Source organism: Haliotis asinina, chromosome 4 (assembly GCF_037392515.1).
Source record: "Haliotis asinina isolate JCU_RB_2024 chromosome 4, JCU_Hal_asi_v2, whole genome shotgun sequence".
NCBI lineage: Eukaryota > Metazoa > Mollusca > Gastropoda > Lepetellida > Haliotidae > Haliotis > Haliotis asinina.
In genome coordinates this window covers 24,028,111-24,048,268 of record NC_090283.1, presented here as the reverse complement: position 1 = coordinate 24,048,268, position 20,158 = coordinate 24,028,111, and the positions used below count along the sequence as shown (strand labels likewise).

At 40.0% G+C, this 20,158-nt stretch overlaps 1 protein-coding gene across 1 annotated transcript; it reads left to right on the top strand.

Annotated features, from left to right (window-relative positions):
- The first annotated feature begins 405 nt into the window (after positions 1 to 405).
- LOC137282462 (uncharacterized) lies at positions 406 to 5,364 on the top strand. The gene is made up of 2 exons (XM_067814218.1): positions 406 to 548; positions 3,390 to 5,364. The coding sequence occupies exon 2, from the start codon at positions 3,592 to 3,594 to the stop codon at positions 5,362 to 5,364; it is 1,773 nt and encodes a 590-aa protein (XP_067670319.1). The 5' UTR covers positions 406 to 548; positions 3,390 to 3,591.
- Positions 5,365 to 20,158: the final 14,794 nt, after the last annotated feature.

Sequence of the window (20,158 nt, the reverse complement as noted above, 5' to 3'; positions counted from 1 at the left end):
CGATGGCTTGGCTGACACACATTATGTATTTCCCTACACGTATAGATTCAGTTAAAACACCCGCTATATGTTATATTATGTTATGACATACCCGTATCCAAGAGGTACCAAATGACATATCTCTATCATTTTCTGCAATTATTTCACAAATATTATACCCCAATGTGTTGTGATGACTCATATCTCGTGAACCACATTACCCACATATGTGAAACGTTGGATATGGCTGTGCTAATGATCCCTTCACGATAAAATGGAAAATTTACAACATTGGACATCGAGAATATAGTTAGACTTACTACTATTTTACGTCCACTCGTTTAACTGGAATATAGCTGGGTGAAGCGTTAATAAAAGAAAATACTGTATAGATAATACACGTCCGTTGTATTTTGCAGGGTGATAGACAAGTTCAGAGCAGTTCGGTCAGATCGATGGATAGTTGTGACGACCAGTTCGAGCCCAACTTTGGACATCAAGTCACTGGCAAAGATACCCGGCTGGAAGGTCGTTGTTGTCGGGGACGCCCTTACTCCAAAGGACTGGAGGTAACTATGTTTATTTGTTATTCGCCTGCCAGTGACGATCTGAGTTAGAAATGATCTTCAGTAAGCCATACTTCCCATTCTACCCATGAAGATCTGAGTTAGAAATGACCTTCAGCAACCCATACTTGCTATATTACCCGTGACGACCTGAGTTAGAAATGATCTTCAGCAACCTATACTTCCCATACTACCCTTGACGATCTGAGTTAGAAGTGATCTTCAGCAACCCATACTTGCTGTACTACCCGTGACGATCTGAGTTACAAATGACAGTGCGTTGAAAGAAGACATAGCTTGACAAGATACCAATAAATATATTTGCCGTTCAAACCTTTACCTAATGTAGAGGAATGTAACTTTATAACTGAAGATGCTTCCTGCACCTGTAGCACCAATGTATGTGTTGTTAGTCTGTGAATCTTAAAAAAATACTTGGTCCTTTTGTTCAAAGGAAATTAAGTCCTTTGCCTTTTATCAAAATGATACATTTTCAAGACACTAAGGGTCACTCTTAACATGCCTATGACTGGAACCAAACTCCGGCTTTTGACCTGACAAGCGAACGCTTTAAGGAATTTCCAGGAAATTCTGTGCGAAGGTAGATTAAGAGTTTCACCCTTTAACAGAAATGTGTACAGATAATAGGTTTTGATTATATTCCATGATACCGGGATACTACAGTGGTATAATATTATTATGTATCCCAATCAGACAACAAAACGTAAAAGCAAATATGAAAACGCATGAGCAACATAAATCTGTCAGGTAGTAGGTTTTCAATATTATCGAATCTACTTAGTTGTCAAATTTTATGAACCAACTGCAATCACTAACATTTTCTATAATCTACCCAAGAGAGAATCAAAATAGGTTTACAGTATATTCCGTCGGTTCACACATTTACAACAGGAATTTACATTGGGAATCATTAATATATTGTAATTATCGTTTTTGAAAGCATAGAAAATTGTGCAGTTATGATTAGTCGGATGACTCATACAAGTGAGCGCTAAACAACCAACAGGAAAATTAGGCAAAGATCAGGAGTGTACGTTAGGTCAGTTATTTAAACTGTATTGTAATTTCCATTACAAAAAAAACGTATAGACGATACTACCTATTGATTAGAAAGACTTATCAGAACCCTGACCCCTGACCCCGACTCACTTCCACCATTTCACCCTTGGTTACCCGTGAAGGTCCCGGGGTAGAACATGCCTTCAGCAACCCATGCTTGGCATAAAAGGGCGACCATGCTTGTCGTAAGAGCCGACTAACGGGATCGGGTGGTCAGGCTCAATGACTTGGTTGACACACGTTATCGGTTCGCAATTGCGCAGTTCGATGTTCATGTTGTTGATCACTGGATTGTCTGGTCCAGGCTCGATTATTTACAGACTGCCGCCATATAGCTGTAATATTGCTGAGTGTGGCGTAAAAATCAACCCACTCACTCACTCTCAGTGCGACACATATATGTGTCTTTACCTTACTATTTTACTCATGTTGGTCCCGTGTCCATCTATGCACAATAAATGATGATTAATGCTCTCATTCAGAAGTTCAGTCGAGAAACCCTGGGTGCACTCTACTGTCAACATCCCTGAATAATCATTAAGTCTGGGTCTCTTATTTCCAATGTTATGTATTCCATCAAACATCTGATGGAAACCGACTGTTTAGTACCGTGTTTTATTTGTCTGTCTCACGCAACAAATGTCCAGTAATATGGCAGTCTGTAAATAATCAAGTGTGGATCAGACAATCCAGTGATCAAGGTCATAAGTATCCGTCTACGCAACTGGGATGCGATGACATTCAACAACCTAGTCAGGGAGCCTGACCACACGATCCCGTTAGTTGTCTCTTACGGCAAGCATATGTTAATGAAGACCCCAACCCGGGTTATTAGACTTGTATGTGCTGTACAAGTGTCTAGACAAATCTATGCATGGTAACAACCTGAGACTTTCTATCAAGCTCAAGTTTCTCATTCTTATGTTCATAGTCAAAATGACTCGTGCTAACAATGCTTTATGGTTCAACTTCTTTATTATACAAGGTCACAACGTTGTGACCTTGTATAATAAAGAAGTTGAACCATACAGAATTTTAGTTTGATTCCACCAACTTGTAAATGCCTTTGAAACAACTCAAAATGACTCATGGTTTACCTTTCCGTCCTCAGCGCTACGTTTATATCACCACCAATACAATCGTAAGATACAAGGTGTAATAACGTGGTTTGGGGATACCATTACTTAGATCATTAGAAGAGGGTTCAGTTTTGAGGTGTGTTTTAAGTGCAGATGTAAAACATGGCGTATATGAAAACTTTCATGGAAGACTTCAAAGAGTGATTCAAGAGGGAGATCACGATCACATTATGCATTGTATTGAGTAAACACGTCGTGACGTATAATGGTTAAAGCGTTCGCTCATCACGACCTTGGTTCAGTTCCTCACAAGGATACAAAGTGTGACGCCCATTTGTAGTTTCCCCAGCCGTAATATTCCCGAAAGCTTGCTAAAACTAAACTCACTCACTAACTCACTATCACGTCATGAAATAATGACAGTGTTAATAGTGTCGTCGAAACCACACTCGCTCGCTCACTGTACACCTAACATGGACTATAATACATCTTGTTCCCTTACAATTTCACGAAGGATGTAATACACCAGATTGACATCACGAAGGATGCTGAATATCTGAGGTGATGCATAAGTATTGTGTGGTTTTACAGAAATATTCAAATGAAGTTTCGTATATGGATACCTTTTTCGAAAGTACGGAATGAGTCAAATATTGGTGTTTGTGTTACATCTTGCCCTTTTCAGGTACCCAAACTGTACATATCTGAGCTTGGACGACCAGCATCGACTTGGTTTTGAGACGACCCCTCATCTTCCAGAACGGGCTCTTGGCAGGAAAACAGTTGGATATCTGTTTGCAATAGCTCATGGCGCAAAAATTGTTTACGAAACTGATGATGAAAACCATCCACTTCATTTACTGAAACAATTTGTTCTTGATCCAACAATGTGGGGTCTCATGTATAAAGGCAAAAAGCTCTTCAACCCTTACCGTCATTTTGGACAGCCAACATTGTGGCCAAGAGGTTACCCGCTTGGTTCTGTAGGAGAAAATATCACCCAAGAGTATGCGCTGAATCACTGGAAAACTCCATCCATACAGCAGGGTATTGTGAATGGTGACCCAGATATGGATGCCATTTTTAGACTGACACGGAAACAAACCTACTCTCGGCTCAATGTGACCTTTGATGACCGAGCTCCACCAGCTATTGTTCCAGCTGGTGTATTTTCTCCCTTTAATTCCCAGAATACCCTTTTCCTCTATGATGCATTATGGGCTCTCTTGGTTCCAGCTACAACCACGTTCCCAGTATGTGACATCTGGAGAGGCTACTGGGCCCAGAGACTTCTTTGGGAGATGGGAGGAAACTTAGGGTTCTTTCCACCAAATGCATTCCGAAAGAGGAACTCACACTCCTACCTCAGTGATGCTGTGAATGAAAATGATTTGTATTTTCAAACTGAACGTCTTGTCGCCTTCCTTCGAACGTGGACATGTGAACCAGACAAACCATTCTTTGCTTGCATGATTAAACTGTCAACAGACATGGCACATGAACAATTTTGGAAGATAGCCGATGCTGTCCTCATTCACTTCTGGATCAAAGACCTCAAAGCTCTAGGATACAAAGAACCAACACGAATTCCATTCGGTTCACTTCAAAATGGTGCTCAAGTCACACTAGATTCCAAATTGCCAAATGAAACTCGCCTGACAAATCAACAGGTCAATGTCACCTTCTGGGCAGCTGAACAGACACCACCTCAAGTATATTCCACCGGAAAGGTATCACCAAATTTTGTCTCTCACATTACTGAAATAGCTTCTTATTGTAATAATAATACCATTCATAATCATTCGTTTAGCATGTTAGAACTGAATGGTCTCAGTCAAATACACACATATCCAAATCTTTTATTAATTGTTGTCTTCAACTTCCCCCATTATGCCAACCTGGCGTTTCTTGAGACTATGTACAGGTTGCACTTCCCACGCATTGTCTATTGTGGAAGCAACAAAGATAAATTTCAAAACTACTCTAAGCCTCTCGGCAAGCATTTGACCTTTCTAGAGATTGACGTTTACCGTGGATGGTTTGCTGAGAACTGTCTTACACGCGCCATGAAAATGCAGTATGCTGTTGATGGATATTTGTACATTGGTGACGATGTATTGCTTAATGTGTGGAATATTCATACCTTTTCTGTTGACAAACTCTGGTTTCTCAACTCACATGTTTATCAACCGTCTGAAGGACTGAAATGGTGGTTTGCACATCCTAAAGTTGGTCTAAATGCGTACCAGACTGCCATTGCCGCTTTGAAAATAGCAGACATACATAAGTATAACAGTCTCAAACAAATGATATGGACAAATTCAAAGAAAGATGATGCAATATTTTTTGGAGGATCAGACATTGCTTACGTTCCTGCAAGCTACAAAGATGAGGTACAGTACTATATGGAACATTTTTCAAAATTCAATGTGTTTGTTGAAATCATATTTCACACAGTGTTTGGAGGTATTGAGGAGTGGGAAAACATGTTAAAGTTACCGGGCACATATTTATGGGGTGAGGATAGGGACCGTTTTGAAGAGTATTACAACAAGGATGATGTTTTTCTTCATCCTGTTAAAATATCTAAATTACATTCTATGCCAGAAGGAAAAAGGTTTTTCTGTGATGAATTCCTGCCTTTAACGTTGTATGACTAAACTTGAGAAAAGTTTGCCAAGTTTAACTCACCTGGTTAACAATCGGGTGATGACATATCCTTTATGTGCCCTAAACATCTTATTCTCTGAAACAACAGAGATGACATGGAGATTTGGAGGGGGAAAAATACCTATATGCAAAACGTTCATAAACATGGATTTTATTAAGTTTTCATTTATGGTCAGTTTTTGCGTTATGTATAAAATAGATGTAATGTTGTTGGCGATCAACAGTGGTTCAGTGACTTGTGGAACGACAAATATCTTCAACACGGAAATAAATCAAGAACATTCAGAAACTTTAAAAATGACAGGGCTCCATGAAGCTACTTATTCTACTCCATGTGACGATACAAATGAGAACTATTAGCAAAACTACGATGTGGGACTCTCCCATTGTGTATAGAAACTGGCAGATGCACTCGGCCACCCACACCACTGCCCATTCTGTTCAGGGCAACATTTCTAGACAGACTGTCAAATGTATGCTGATATAAGATATAAACATTTTAACAGTGATTTCCTTACTGACAATTTCATCAACTTCAACTCTCCCGAATAGATACTGACTGTGATGCAGGGCCCTAAAATACAACAAAGTCTAGTCAACTGCATTGATAGGATGCTCCAAAGAAGAAAAAGCCTGTTAATTATGTGAACACTTTATTTTGCTTTATCTGAGAATGTTTTACTTATATATGTTTTTCTGTTTTCTGTTCATGATGATTCGAAGTGTTGATACAACCTTGGAGGTGGACGCGAGTTTTGGTAGATGTTGGTTTGGCTGTGGTAGTGGTCATGAGTGTATAAAATTGTACATGGGAGTGCAACAGTTTCGGCGGTTGTGGATGTGTGTATCGTGTGTGTAAGGATGAGTGGAGAATGTGAAAACGAATGCAGGTAATACCTATGCACGTTCATCTCTATATGAGGGCCTCTGTGATTATCACTTATAGTCTGTGTGCGTGTACGTGTGTGTGTGTGTGCGTGCGTGCGCTAGTGTGTGCTTGTTCTGTTTAACTGAATAATTTGGTGTAACTTATTTTAACCATTTTATCCAATGCAAGTATATTTATGCCCCTATGCCTCTATTTGCCTCTCGGCGGCTTGTGCATACACATCCTTATAAATCCATGCGTATATTACATGCAAGTACAAGATGAGACTAAAATAAAGCATATTTCTCTCCCTCTCTCCCTCTCCCGCTCTCTCCCTCTATCCCTCTCTCTCTCCCTCCCTCTCTCTCCCTCTCCCTCTCCCTCCCCTTCTCTCTCTCTCTCTCATATAAGGCTAATAATGCCGACCTTTCGACCAAACTTCACGGTTGAGTGAAAAACAAATATTGGCGTCCTAAGACTGGTATCATTTGCCAATTAATAAAGGATTACGAGGACAATGAAGGATCATCTAGTTGTTAGAAGAGGATTATCCGGATTATGCGGGTCAGGGCACACCTAATGAGAAGACAACAGTTTATATTTTGATTACACAGTGCCATTTAGAAAGTGGTCAAATGCAACATATGGCATATTTGGGATTTCACTGTCTTAGTAAAGTACAAATTCTAGTACTTTTTATGGTTGAGGCCCATCTGGGATTCGAACCCGCACTCTCAGAGCCAGGCACGTAATCGCCAGCACACAAAGTCAGCCGCCTAGCCAGCTCAGCCACCATTCTTGTGGAAGTCGCGGTGGCTGAACGGGCTACCATTTGGTTTTGACTATACCTTAAATTTGTTCTAACTAAACGTTTTACTAACTTTTGCCATGACTTGTGATTTCCTTTTACATCTAATCTCCAAAGCATAAGATGTTACTTTTCCGACAGTACTACGGTATTTACATGACCATACGCGTCTAGAACTGTTCTGATGTCGCGAACATAGACAAAACGAAATATGTAAACAAATAATTATTCTTTGCTGACTTTCTACAAGGATGTAAGACATTGAGAGATCACTTACAGGGTTCATGTAATGACACTGGCTCAAACATTACTGGTATTTTGTGGCCATTACTTTGTCATTTCCATTCCAAAATAAAATGTAGTTTTCTACAATTTGTCAGCAGTGGGCTGTACTGTTTCAGTCGCATTGTATCAAAGAAGTTCGATATAGGCGTGTTTACATCTGGTTAATTATAGTCTGTTTGCAGAGAAAACGCAACTGATTAATTTTACTTTAAACGAATACGTATATCGAACAAAGTGAAAATAAGATTTGCGAATCCTCATAATTTTACCTTGCCAATTGAGCATTCAAATATCAGAATGTATTCAAGCAAGGATAAAAAATGTTTAACAGACGATCAGAGTTTCAAATCCCTATTGTTGGTTTGTATGACAAGGGAGTGCATTAAAGGCAGATTAAAAGAAACATCGAAAACAAGTAGGGATGGTCTAAGTTAACGCTCATCACGTACCACACGTGCAATTGTTTCACTGTTTCAGCTACTGCGCTGTCCCCCTTGTAATACAAATCAACAATATAAATTACGATATCTATTTGTTTATAGTCATAATATTTTGTGTCATTAGTAGAAGTGTTTTGCAGTGTTCACTGAATTTTCGCACCTTATAGATGGAGATTATTTTGAGTACAGTGGAAGCTGTCATAACCGGAATTTGTCCAATCCGGCAAGTTGTCAGCACCGGCACACAATCTCAGCCCCCATTCATGGCTTGTACATTTACCAGCAGCTCTACAATCCAGCACTTTTACTAAACCGGATTATTTCTTCAGTCCCAATGAGTGCCGGTTTAGACAGCTTCCAGCTTAACTGTATACCCCGAGTACAAAGTATCAATGATAATATTGAGATGCATGGTATGTGTTTTTTCGAAGCTAAGATAGATAATCATTCACATTTTTTTTCATACAGTGTGTTGTTATAGTGTTATTTGTAATGATTATGTATGAGTCATATTTACCCTTGTCGGAATAAATAATATATAGATGTTTCTGTGTGTCTTATTTGTTATATCTTAGTGTGCTGAACCATTTAATCATTCATACAGTTGCAAAAAGAGGTCACATTCAAAGTCACATTCAACCCCCCATGTTGAAGTATGGTGAGTAATGAGAAAGTAAAATTATTTCTGGATAAAATCTTTATAAGTTTCGGTATTGATTCATATACCATTAATGGCAACGGTATACGAGTCAATATTGAAACGTCGCATCATATACAATAGAAAAAGTTGTTATCCATAAAGAATGTACATGCAGATGTTGGGTTTTGTATAAAAAAAATGCTCTCTGAATTTGAGTTCGATCCCATCAACACTTAATGAAACGATGAACTGCGGCGTGGCTGGAGACTACAGAAGGACTTGACAATCTTAGTTTGCATCGTTTTCCGTCCGATCCATTCAACCGAGAAAATATATGGATGCAGGTGTTTGCAACCCACAGTTATAATAACATGTCACGTGTACAAGTATCACACCTGTCTGTCTGTGTAATACATAATGCGACAGAGATAGGACTCGGGTGCACGAGCCATAAATCAATGGATTTTGTTTATGGTGTGTAGTCTGATAGGTGTTGAGTTCAAATTGCATGTGGTCAGTGACTAATGTTGTAATAGGAGGAGTATATGGATAAGAACTTCTTTTTATTGTCCACCACGACGTTTCCGGGGTACCTACCTACCTACCTACCTACCTACCGACCGACCGACCTACACACACACACACACACACACACACACACACACACACACACACACACACACACACACACACACACACACACACACACACACATAATACATACATACATACATACATACATACCAGTATTTAGAGGAAGAAGATAAGTACATTATATACAAACAAATCACAGGGGACAGATCAAATGCAGTTATTAAAAATATAGTAACAGGGATAAAGTGAGGTTAGTTAACAGATGTGTATAACAGCACGGTGAGTGAGTACACAGCAGAGTAATAAACAGATTATTAGATTTACAGGAAGCCTGAGGTATACATGTGTATACAAACAAGTAGAACACATAGACGTTATACAAACAATGATGGTGGTGAGATGTAAACACAACAGAGTGATATACAGCTGATTAGATGACATCAGGGGTGGCTTGTGATGTTCCAGGCACTAGGAAGTATACTCCCTGATCTCTATTAATCTCTGGGGTTAATCTCCGAATATCGATGACCTCTAGTAAACGTTTGTAGCCAAGATGTTGCCAGGCAATGGAATGTGTGGTGTTGTTTTTGATGTGCTGTAGTATTGTGTATTGCATTTTGTCATTAGCATTCACGCAGACAGACACATAGGTGTCAACAAAACTGACACTGAGATGTGTTTGTGACAGAAACCACTCATCACAATCAACACATTGTGACAGAAACCACTCATCACAATCAACACATTGTGACAGAAGCCACTCATCACAATCAACACATTGTGACAGAAATCACTTACCACCCCATATAAACTTGAAAAGGATGGTATTCAAACGTTTAAAGAAGTGCTTAGTTTGGGTTTGGAAGGTATGTGACGTGGGGAATAATCATAATTCTGCATCTCAGAGTTAAATATCTGTTTGACATGAAAATAGTATTTATCTGATTTTTGAAAATTGTCGTTCAAACTTTAGTGAAATCAGTGTATGTAAGTTACTTGAAAAAGTAATAACCAGAATATTTAATGGTTCTTTCGACTAACGAAGACACAGTTGCTCATTAGAATTTCGCTTGGAACCAAACCATTTTGCTATGGTTTTGTCACAGTTGAGATTTGAACCAAACACGGTACCAAATTTATTAATAACACAGATAAGTTCAGATAATACCATTTCAGATCCTCCAAGTGTGAAGTTGAGTATTGCAAAATGAGGCATTCCACAAACTTTACCTTAAGCTATACACTGTATTCTTGTTTGTTTTAATTGCAATAGCTAGTATTTCGACACAAGTTAAAAGATGTATGGGGCGACTACCACGCCATACAGACCAGGTACTTCATGTTCTTCCCACCAATGCATTAGATCATGCAGTGTTCTAGTGTTTTCAACAATATACATACTTTTTAAAAGAAAATAAACTGTTTGCACAGCTACTACATGAAAGTCTTCACACCCGTAATCACCCCACTATACGATACATGTAATGCACCCTTCACACGACTTCGCCTTGAACGTGTCACAGGTGAAAGATTCACACGTGGACAGTTTTTTTTTTGAAAGTCAAAGTTTCGAGGGGTAGTAGTCAGAAAGTTCACAGGAATGATTTCAGTTGGTTAGAAACTTATCATTCATTCCGTAACCACCAAGAAGACTCGTCCCCATCTCGATGCTTGTTATCATTCGCTACTACTCGCCCCTTTCCATAACCGCCAAGAAGACTCGTCCCTATCTCGATGCTTTGTTATCATTCGCTACTACTCGCTCCTTTCCATAACCGCCAAGAAGACTCGTCCTCATCTCGATGTTTCTTATCATTCGCTACTACTCGCTCCTTTCCATAACTGCCAAGAAGACTCGTCCTCATCTCGATGCTTGTTATCATTCGCCACTACTCACCCCATTCCGTAACCACCAAGAAGACTCGTCCTCATCTCGATGCTTGTTATCATTCGCTACTACTCGCCCCTTTCCGTAACCTCCAAGATGACTCGTCCCCATCTCGATGCTTGTTATCATTCGCTACTACTCGCCCCATTCCGAAACCTCCGAGATGACTCGTCCCCATCTCGATGCTTGTTATCATTCGCTACTACTCGCCCCTTTCCGTAACCACCAAGAAGACTCGTCCTCATCTCGATGTTTCTTATCATTCGCTACTACTCGCTCCTTTCCATAACTGCCAAGAAGACTCGTCCTCATCTCGATGCTTGTTATCATTCGCTACTACTCGCCCCATTCCGTAACCTCCAAGAAGACTAGTCCCCATGTCGATGCTTGTTATCATTCGCTACTACTCGCCCCATTCCGTAACCACCAAGAAGACTCGTCCCCATCTCGATGCTTGTTATCATTCGCCACTACTCGCCCCATTCCGTAATCGCCAAGAAGACTCGTCCCCATCTCGATGCTTGTTATCATTCGCTACTACTCGCCCCTTTCCATAACCGCCAAGAAGATTCGTCCCTATCTAGATGCTTTCTTTTCATTCGCTACTACTCGCTCCTTCCCATAACCGCCAAGAAGACTCGTCCTCATCTCGATGTTTGTTATCATTCGCCACTACTCGCTCCTTTCCATAACTGCCAAGAAGACTCGTCCTCATCTCGATGCTTGTTATCATTCGCCACTACTCACCCCATTCCGTAACCTCCAAGATGACTCGTCCCCATCTCGATGCTTGTTATCATTCGCTACTACTCGCCCCATTCCGTAACCTCCAAGAAGACTCGTCCCCATTTCGATGCTTCTTATCATTCGCTACTACTCGCCCCATTCCGTAACCTCCAAGAAGACTCGTCCCCATCTCGATGCTTGTTATCATTCGCTACTACTCGCCTCATTCCGTAACCACCAAGAAGACTCGTCCTCATCTCGATGCTTATCATTCGCTACTACTCGCCCCATTCCGTAACCACCAAGAAGACTCGTCCCCATCTCGATGCTTGTTATCATTCGCTACTACTCGCCCCATTCCGTAACCACCAAGCAGACTCGTCCCCATCTCGATGCTTGTTATCATTCGCTACTACTCGCCCCATTCCGTAACCACCAAGAAGACTCGTCCTCATCTCGATGCTTGTTATCATTCGCTACTACTCGCCCCATTCCGTAACCTCCAAGAAGACTCGTCCTCATCTCGATGCTTGTTATCATTCGCTACTACTCGCCCCATTCCGTAACCACCAAGAAGACTCGTCCTCATCTCGATGCTTGTTATCATTCGCTACTACTCGCCCCATTCCGTAACCTCCAAGAAGACTCGTCCTCATCTCGATGCTTGTTATCATTCGCTACTACTCGCCCCATTCCGTAACCACCAAGAAGACTCGTCCTCATCTCGATGCTTGTTATCATTCGCTACTACTCGCCCCATTCCGTAACCACCAAGAAGACTCATCCTCATCTCGATGCTTGTTATCATTCGCTACTACTCGCCCCTTTCCATAACCGCCAAGAAGACTCGTCCCTATCTCGATGCTTTGTTATCTTTCGCTACTACTCGCTCCTTTCCATAACCGCCAAGAAGACTCGTCCTCATCTCGATGTTTGTTATCATTCGCCACTACTCACCCCATTCCGTAACCACCAAGAAGACTCGTCCCCATCTCGATGCTTGTTATCATTCGCCACTACTCGCCCCTTTCCGAAACCGCCAAGAAGACTCGTCCTCATCTCGTTGCTTGTTATGTGCGAAAATACAACAAACCAATCAGAACGCGCCTAATGGAAGCGATGTTGTATATCCCGACTACTTAAATCGTTTATGGCATTATATGTGTTATTGTTTAAAAAATCATGACAAATATATATCGTCATATTGAAAGTACTAAGAACGTAGCTAACAGAATCGTGCTGTCTAATGTGACAGCATTTTCCCATAAAAATCATGCGATTGCTGGTAAGAGATTCAAATACACGTACGTGCGTTTGTAGACATAACGGCCCTCACTTGTCCATCTGGGTGCATTTCTAACTCTGTTATGCGGGCATGTTGTGGTGCTTGTACGTGCGCTTCCACCATCTTTAGGAAATATGATTATAAATCGCTGCGAGCTTCACCACAGTAATATTGTATCTGTAAAACTAATCAACTGTAATCTTTAACATTGGGCAGCTATTTCACATCTCTAGGAATACCTTAATCTGACCTTTTTGGATCATTCATATATTTTTTTTGTCGAATTTATATAAAATTCCATTTTGGGTATGACAGCCAGGTCACACGAGGGTTCGGTCTCATAAATATTCCAAAGTCTGAGTCTCTGCTTTGGGATTTGGGTTTATTCATTAACTTAATCTTATTAGCATATTCATAAAACAAATCCAGTTAGTGATTATTTAACCCCATTTGTAAACATAGTTGAAATTATTGGATCACTTTCATTTGGATCTCTTTCAAAATACATCAGTAATGATGCTGAATGCACGGTCAATAACAGATGAACTTGAAAATTATAATCTAATAATGTATTCACAAATATTCAATGCGGCTTTCGTTAAAATAGCAGTACCACTGTCCATTTAGTTTGACGGGAGTCATTTGTTAAGAATATCGTCATAAACAAGCCGTGTCTATTTGGTTCGTTGACACGACATGATGCTCATAGAAACACAGTATTTTAAAAGATTTACATGACGTGGGTTTGCAGATAAGTTTGCTTCAGTTTATATCCGAATGTGCAAATGAAATTCAGTTTCAAGTCCATGTAGGCTTGATCCTGTTTGATCATTATCATCAGGATATAGCGTCTCATAAGGCAGTATTTTATCTGTTATTTTATTTAGCTTAAACATTAACAGTTTAGGGGAGTGCATGAGTTAATATTCAGCGTCACATAGGCAATATTTCAGCCATATCGTGAATATGTTTGATACTGAAATGAAATATGTAAGCATTTTCTAAACCTGTCGTCAAAGGACAGTAAAGCAACTAGAACGCCACAGTTACAATTATAACTAGTGTGGAAAGTTAAAACTAATAACACTATTTGGACCATACAATCTAAAATACGGACTATTCATCATCAACAACAGAATTACATCACCATACTAGGGATCATGAATACATTTGCTTCCTGCATGGAGCTCAGCTGGATTTACATCATCCCTTAAGCTGTTAGCAATTTATCAGATCTAGCCAAACAATAAAAAGACACATATTCCACGGTTAAAAATGTGGAAAGTTTAAATTTACTTTGAATGTTTGTGGACTTACGTACCCTAACGGCGTGGCGAAGATAAATACTGTTGAAAGGCAGGTACAATTGTGTTTACATAAAATCGATAAATGGTGTCTAGTAAATGGACTTAAATTTTCGAAATAAAAGACAAAGAATATCCAGCTGAGTTCATGGGTGCTGTTTCCAGTCATTAAAAAATATAGCTGGAGCTAATGCACTGGACGTGTTAACAGTTGTTGCTGTATATTTGAAGCGGAGAGAGAGCCAGAAAAAACGATATATGAAACACAGAACCGTTCTTTACCTATAAGTAACAATGTGAAAATCGCTCTAGGTATACTGTTGTGATCTTCATAAGAAAAAAACATCCATTCATTCATTCATTCATTCATTCGATTGTTCCTTCATTCCTTCCTTCGTTCAACAGACTTCTAGCCCCATGTCGTGTCCAGATTCACTTCGAGGTTGCTGCCATTGGTGGCATTGAAACAGGTTAGATCAAGGGATGGTACTTCCATTACTTTCAGGCTCTTTGAAGGAAGACCCAAGACCTTGGAGTGGCAGCGGCATGGCGAGAGTGTCCTGATGTGAGAAACTTCATAAGGAGAGCAGCTGGTCTAGCACTCTTCCCTCATACCGATGTCGAGGATACGTGACTGGATGTGATGAAGTCTTCTCATGACTCACAGCGAATGAAGGAGTTCAAGAACAACATAGCGAACACCCGCGAACCATCCCCACAGCTGCCTCACCACGCGAACAAAGATGGCGACCGTGTTTAATGGAAAACAACCCATCCAAATCATCATCATTAGTTAGCATCCACCTGACAAATGGGCAAGGAATAGCCAAGAAACGTTCTGTAAAGCGTAAAGAAGAGGTTGACATCCATAACATTTTGTCTTTTACATGTTTAACGTCATTCGTCAACACTCGCCCCTTTCCGTAACGTCCAACAAGAAGACGACGAATAGCTGTTCGGCTTTTCCCGGAATAGCACGAGTTGGTCACGAATGGGTTAATGTAACTAAGCGCTTGCATCTGCGCAGGCGCTCGCGGTTCTGAACACGCCTCTGGAGGTTACACAACACCAAATGTTTTGCCATAGACTTCTATAGTAACCTTATATTTTTTTTTAAAAAATATCCAGGCTATCAACAGCCATTCCATGTACACATGGGCACAGTCTGGCCTCTAAGCTACAATAAAACACAAGTTGTGGCCAACTTGTCCGCCACATTTGCCAAGCAAAGGAAGCGGAACACATCAACTCCCAGCTCCACACCGTATGCCACCTACTTCAAAATATATGTACACACATAAGCATAACCCAAGGTGATAAAAATGACAGCACTAAATACTTAAAATTGTGGTCAGATTTAATAACAGGGTGGATGTGCTTTTAAAACACATACACATCTTGCACTATTTCATCCAATCACAACTGTCACAGGCCTCTGTCCGTTTGAGTTGTTTCCATACGGCCCTCGCTCGGGCAGCATGTGATACTGATATAGTGTAGTGGAACCTGGATCGACTGCGATGCGCGATTCCTCCTTGCCCTTTGGAACCACTAGGAGACTCAAGGCCCAAGAACGAAGGATTTCATATCAGAATGAACCGTACTCTGCCACATAGACATCCTAACATCTTCCGGTTCGTTGAAAGTATAAAGAGAATAGAGAATGCTTATAGAACTCAAGCTGTCACAGTTGAATTGCGGAGCAGCCCCACCCAGCAGAAACAGAATGTACCGCGAGATTGACGACAGATTGGAAACACTCAAGCAGCAACTTCAGCAAGCCGAGACAACATGCATGCAGGTCCATTCGTAACTACTCGTCTCCTTCCGTGACCTGCAATCCGTGACCTTGCCGGAATGACAAGAGTAGTGTTCCCCCTAGGGTTCAGAAGGGGCAGGGTATATTCATGGAAAAGGGCACTTCATAAACCAACAGGGCATGTTGGTTAGGATTGTTGAAAAAATAACAAAATGTATTTGATTTCAAATCGTCTTATAATTTCAATTCAAAGTTCATTTTTACTCTTCTCAGTTTGTATTTTAAGATTAGAATTAAAAATAAAACTTTTCAAGACATTAAGCTGTTATCACATTTGTTTACAATTTCACAAAACACACAAACAACAATTATTTTTCTTCTTTGCCAAGTTTCCAAGTTGGGGCTGCCTCTGACTCTGTCCAATTCCGACCTGAAAAAGAGTATACAAAGTTAAAATATCATACTAAAATACTTTTAGATAGTAAAATTTGAAATCATGAATATTATTACTAAAATATCACACAAACATACACCTGAACGTAAGTATCTTCTGCACCTACTTCAACATGACGTATACCGAATCAGTTTTAATCGTTCAAGACATACATGTTAATGAAATTGCCACTAAATACAAAACTAAAAGAACTGTTTTAATAGTATGTAAGCTGTTTCAATTATTTCATTTACCAGGACAAACAAAGAAATAATACTATTTTGGTTTCAAATTCCGGATTGAAATTGGCGGCCGTTTTCGAGTTACAGATTTTCACCTAAACGGCACAGTCGTATGAAGATCGGTCCCCAAACGCACAAAAATACACCTCACATAATCCACAGATCGTTGTCTGTAACAAATATGGGTATTATACGAAAGCCATGTGAAAAGGAATTGGAAATGAACAGTTTGAAAATTACGAACCCCAGAGGGAGGTTCGGAGGGAAGCAATCTATCAGTCGGCGACACTTCCTTGTTTCAGTCTTCACTGCTTCTTCTCTTTTCCTCTTGATTCTTTCCTTGGTAGGCACTGTGATTCACAGGGCCAATTAAACTCCTTTGCCAAGGTTTATAAGTAAATTTCCTAATCATTATAAAAACAATATCGCGACCCCACAAGGTAAAGAACTCCGACCTTGGTAAAATTCGGAAAATACACACTTGTGGACGTAAACGGCTGTGATTGAGGCGAAAAGGACAGGGCGCAAAAATCAAAAGGACAGGGCAAATGTGCAACACTAACGAGTAGGGGGGAACAGAGTGGGGGAGTGGGGGAACACTAAGTAGTAGTTACGAATGATGCAGTTCCTTAAAGGTCCCATGCAAACTTAAAACACAACTTTGCAGATTCTGGTACCTTTCGGTATGCGCTTGCCGAGACAAATCATCAAAAATGCCAATTCAACCTCTAAAGTTGAAAAATACGCGATCAAATAAAAAAAGCCCGCAAAATCGGAGTTCAAACGATTCACTAAATTTCCGCCAGTGCTGGGGGGGGGGGGGGGGGAGTGGTTTCAACAGCTGTGCTGCGCTGTGCCCATAACACGTGCACTGAATAGGTTCGCGGAGCTTGAAACAGCATGCCTGCCCGGAGTGTGAGGTCGTGAGCAGTAGTCTATTCTGGAATGTGTACGCGAACAAGTAAATAATCTACTCGTTACATAAAAACCTTGTTGATTGTAGTAAGCAGCCTCTGTCACAGAGAAAGCTCAATGTCTGGTTTATTGACACCTATATGTCTGCCTGCCTGTCTGCTAAAGAGAATATGCAATACACAGCTTCAATCACTGACCAGATGCAGTTTGAACTTAACACCTATCAGGCTATATGCCATAAACAAAATATACTGATTCATGACTCGTGCACCCGAATCCTGTCGCTGCCACATTATGTAATTTGGTAGGTGTGATACTTGTACACATGACATGTTTTTATGTCTGTGGGTTGCAAACGAACTACATTCACTTTTCTCGGATGACTGGATCTGACGGAAACTGGTGCAAATTCTTGTCAGTTTCAAGTCCTGCTTTGTACTAGGACGAATGACAGTTTCCAGCCACGCAGTAGTTCACCATCTCTACAGAGATGATTTTTGATTGGATCGAACGCACATTCAGAGAGCATGTATTGACAAAACATCTCTATATACATTCTTTATGGATAACAACCTCTTCTAGTGTGTATTATTTTGTCTGACAACGGCATACAAATCCATACTGAAACGACGCATGAAGTACAATAAAAGAAGTTGTTATCCATAAAGAATCTTACTTTCTTGTGACTCTCCATACTTCTAAAATGCTCATCAAACAGATCATCTTTCTGAACACCCAATGAGCCCTTGGCGTATCAGCAAATGAACCAGCCAATCGGAACCCGTCGTTACACTAGAGTGCACGTACATCCGCTATGACTGGGTTCAGTCTCCCGAGGGCTTCGTTTCAAGGGAAGTAAGCCCAAGTACAAAATATCGCACTTTTGAATCGCGATTGTACGCTTATAATTTGATTTATTTGTTTTTCACAAGCAGCAGTGTATATCATAAGTGATAATTGTGTTTTAATTATGTTTGATTTTTTGGTTGCATGTGACCATTAATGCAGTTGGACATTTGCTTTATCTTGGATAGGGAAATCAGGTAATTAGATAAATCGTTTCAGATAAATGCTGTGTTTAAGGTGCCAAGCATATCATGAATGTTATGGTATATACAAATATTATATTTTAGGGAAACTTTGTGGAAATTTATTATTTACCATTTGTGTTTTATCTCTGCTGAACTTGTAATAGATATGTTGAATGAACATAATGTCCTGCCGAAATGATATGTGCAAATTAAATGTTATGTTATTGCACAAATGTTATATTTTAGGACATTTTGTGGAAATATACTATTTACCATTTATATTTTATATCTGTTGAACTTGTAATCCATGTGCTGAATGAACGTAATGTCTTCTGTAATTCATCCTATGGGACTGATCCATTGTAATAAATAGGTATCAGCTTGGGGATTATCACTGAACCGGAACTGTTGTTGTTTTAAACTGTCAAAGATATGGCAGTCTACAGACCACCACTATACCAGCTGGAATAATCATTGCTGTGTGTGGCGTTAAACAACAAGCCATCAAACCAACCGCATCGGAAAGCGCACGTACAATCTCCAAACCATCATGGAAGATCACCAGAAAATAGTCAACTGGAAACATACTGCTTGACAAGTGTTAGATGAACCACGATCTGACAAATGACCCCAATTTGCATATATGGGAACGCCCTCCAGAACATTCCATTTGAAACAAGAGGGAAACAGGTTGTCGTTTAAATATTGAAAAGTTCAATTTCCTCGTGCGAATCGTGTGGTGACTGTTACATCATACTATAGCTTGGCAAGTATTACAAACGTTTTGCAACGGTGTATTTTCGTTCCATTAAACCGCACGATTTGACTGCGTTTTTCGCCACCTAAACCCCATGTCTTTCAGATTTTTTCGAAAACTTTGAACCCTGGTAGTACAATTGGCTCCTTGCCATATTGTGCATCAAATCTAGGGTAGGCAGTTGGTTTTGTGCTCCATATAAACTTTGTAAAACTTGACGGACTGCACACCGGTCAAAATCATCAAGTTGGTGCTTGAAAGTCTTAGGTTTGCGCACCTTTCTTGGTTACAAATAAATGTAGGCTTACTCGCACCCCTATCGTCTTCAGCTTTAATGCATTTTAAAGTTGCCTTGGAAAAACCATTAGCAAGGCTACTTTTTTAAATAACGTCTGCTTTGGTTGTACATGTCTTTTCCATATAGTCACAAAAGCGTTCACTGCGCTGGCTCATCTAATATTTGTCAAACAGTAGTAGCTGACATGTAAAGCAACTCACATGTGCGGATTTGAATACCTCATTGTTTACTGTAATTTAGTCGGAAAAAACATGGGTGGCTTACTGTATTCCGAAATTTCGGAAACACAAAAGGAAAAGAAAATTATCAATTCAAAATCATGGTGAAAATCTTTTTTTTTCATGAGCGACAAACCGAACAAGCGCACAAAGCATTATCATAAAGTCGTGCTAATAAATGCTTCATGAAAACATACGATTCTTATTTAAATGAACGAAATGATAAATTATTAGTTTTATGTACAAAGTAGACGACCCCCTCCATGTCATACAACGTCAGTGACAATCTATAG

Coding starts and splice junctions, on each gene's coding strand:
- LOC137282462 (XM_067814218.1), top strand. CDS start 3,592: ATGTGGGGTCTCATGTATAAAGGCAAAAAGCTCTTCAACCCTTACCGT.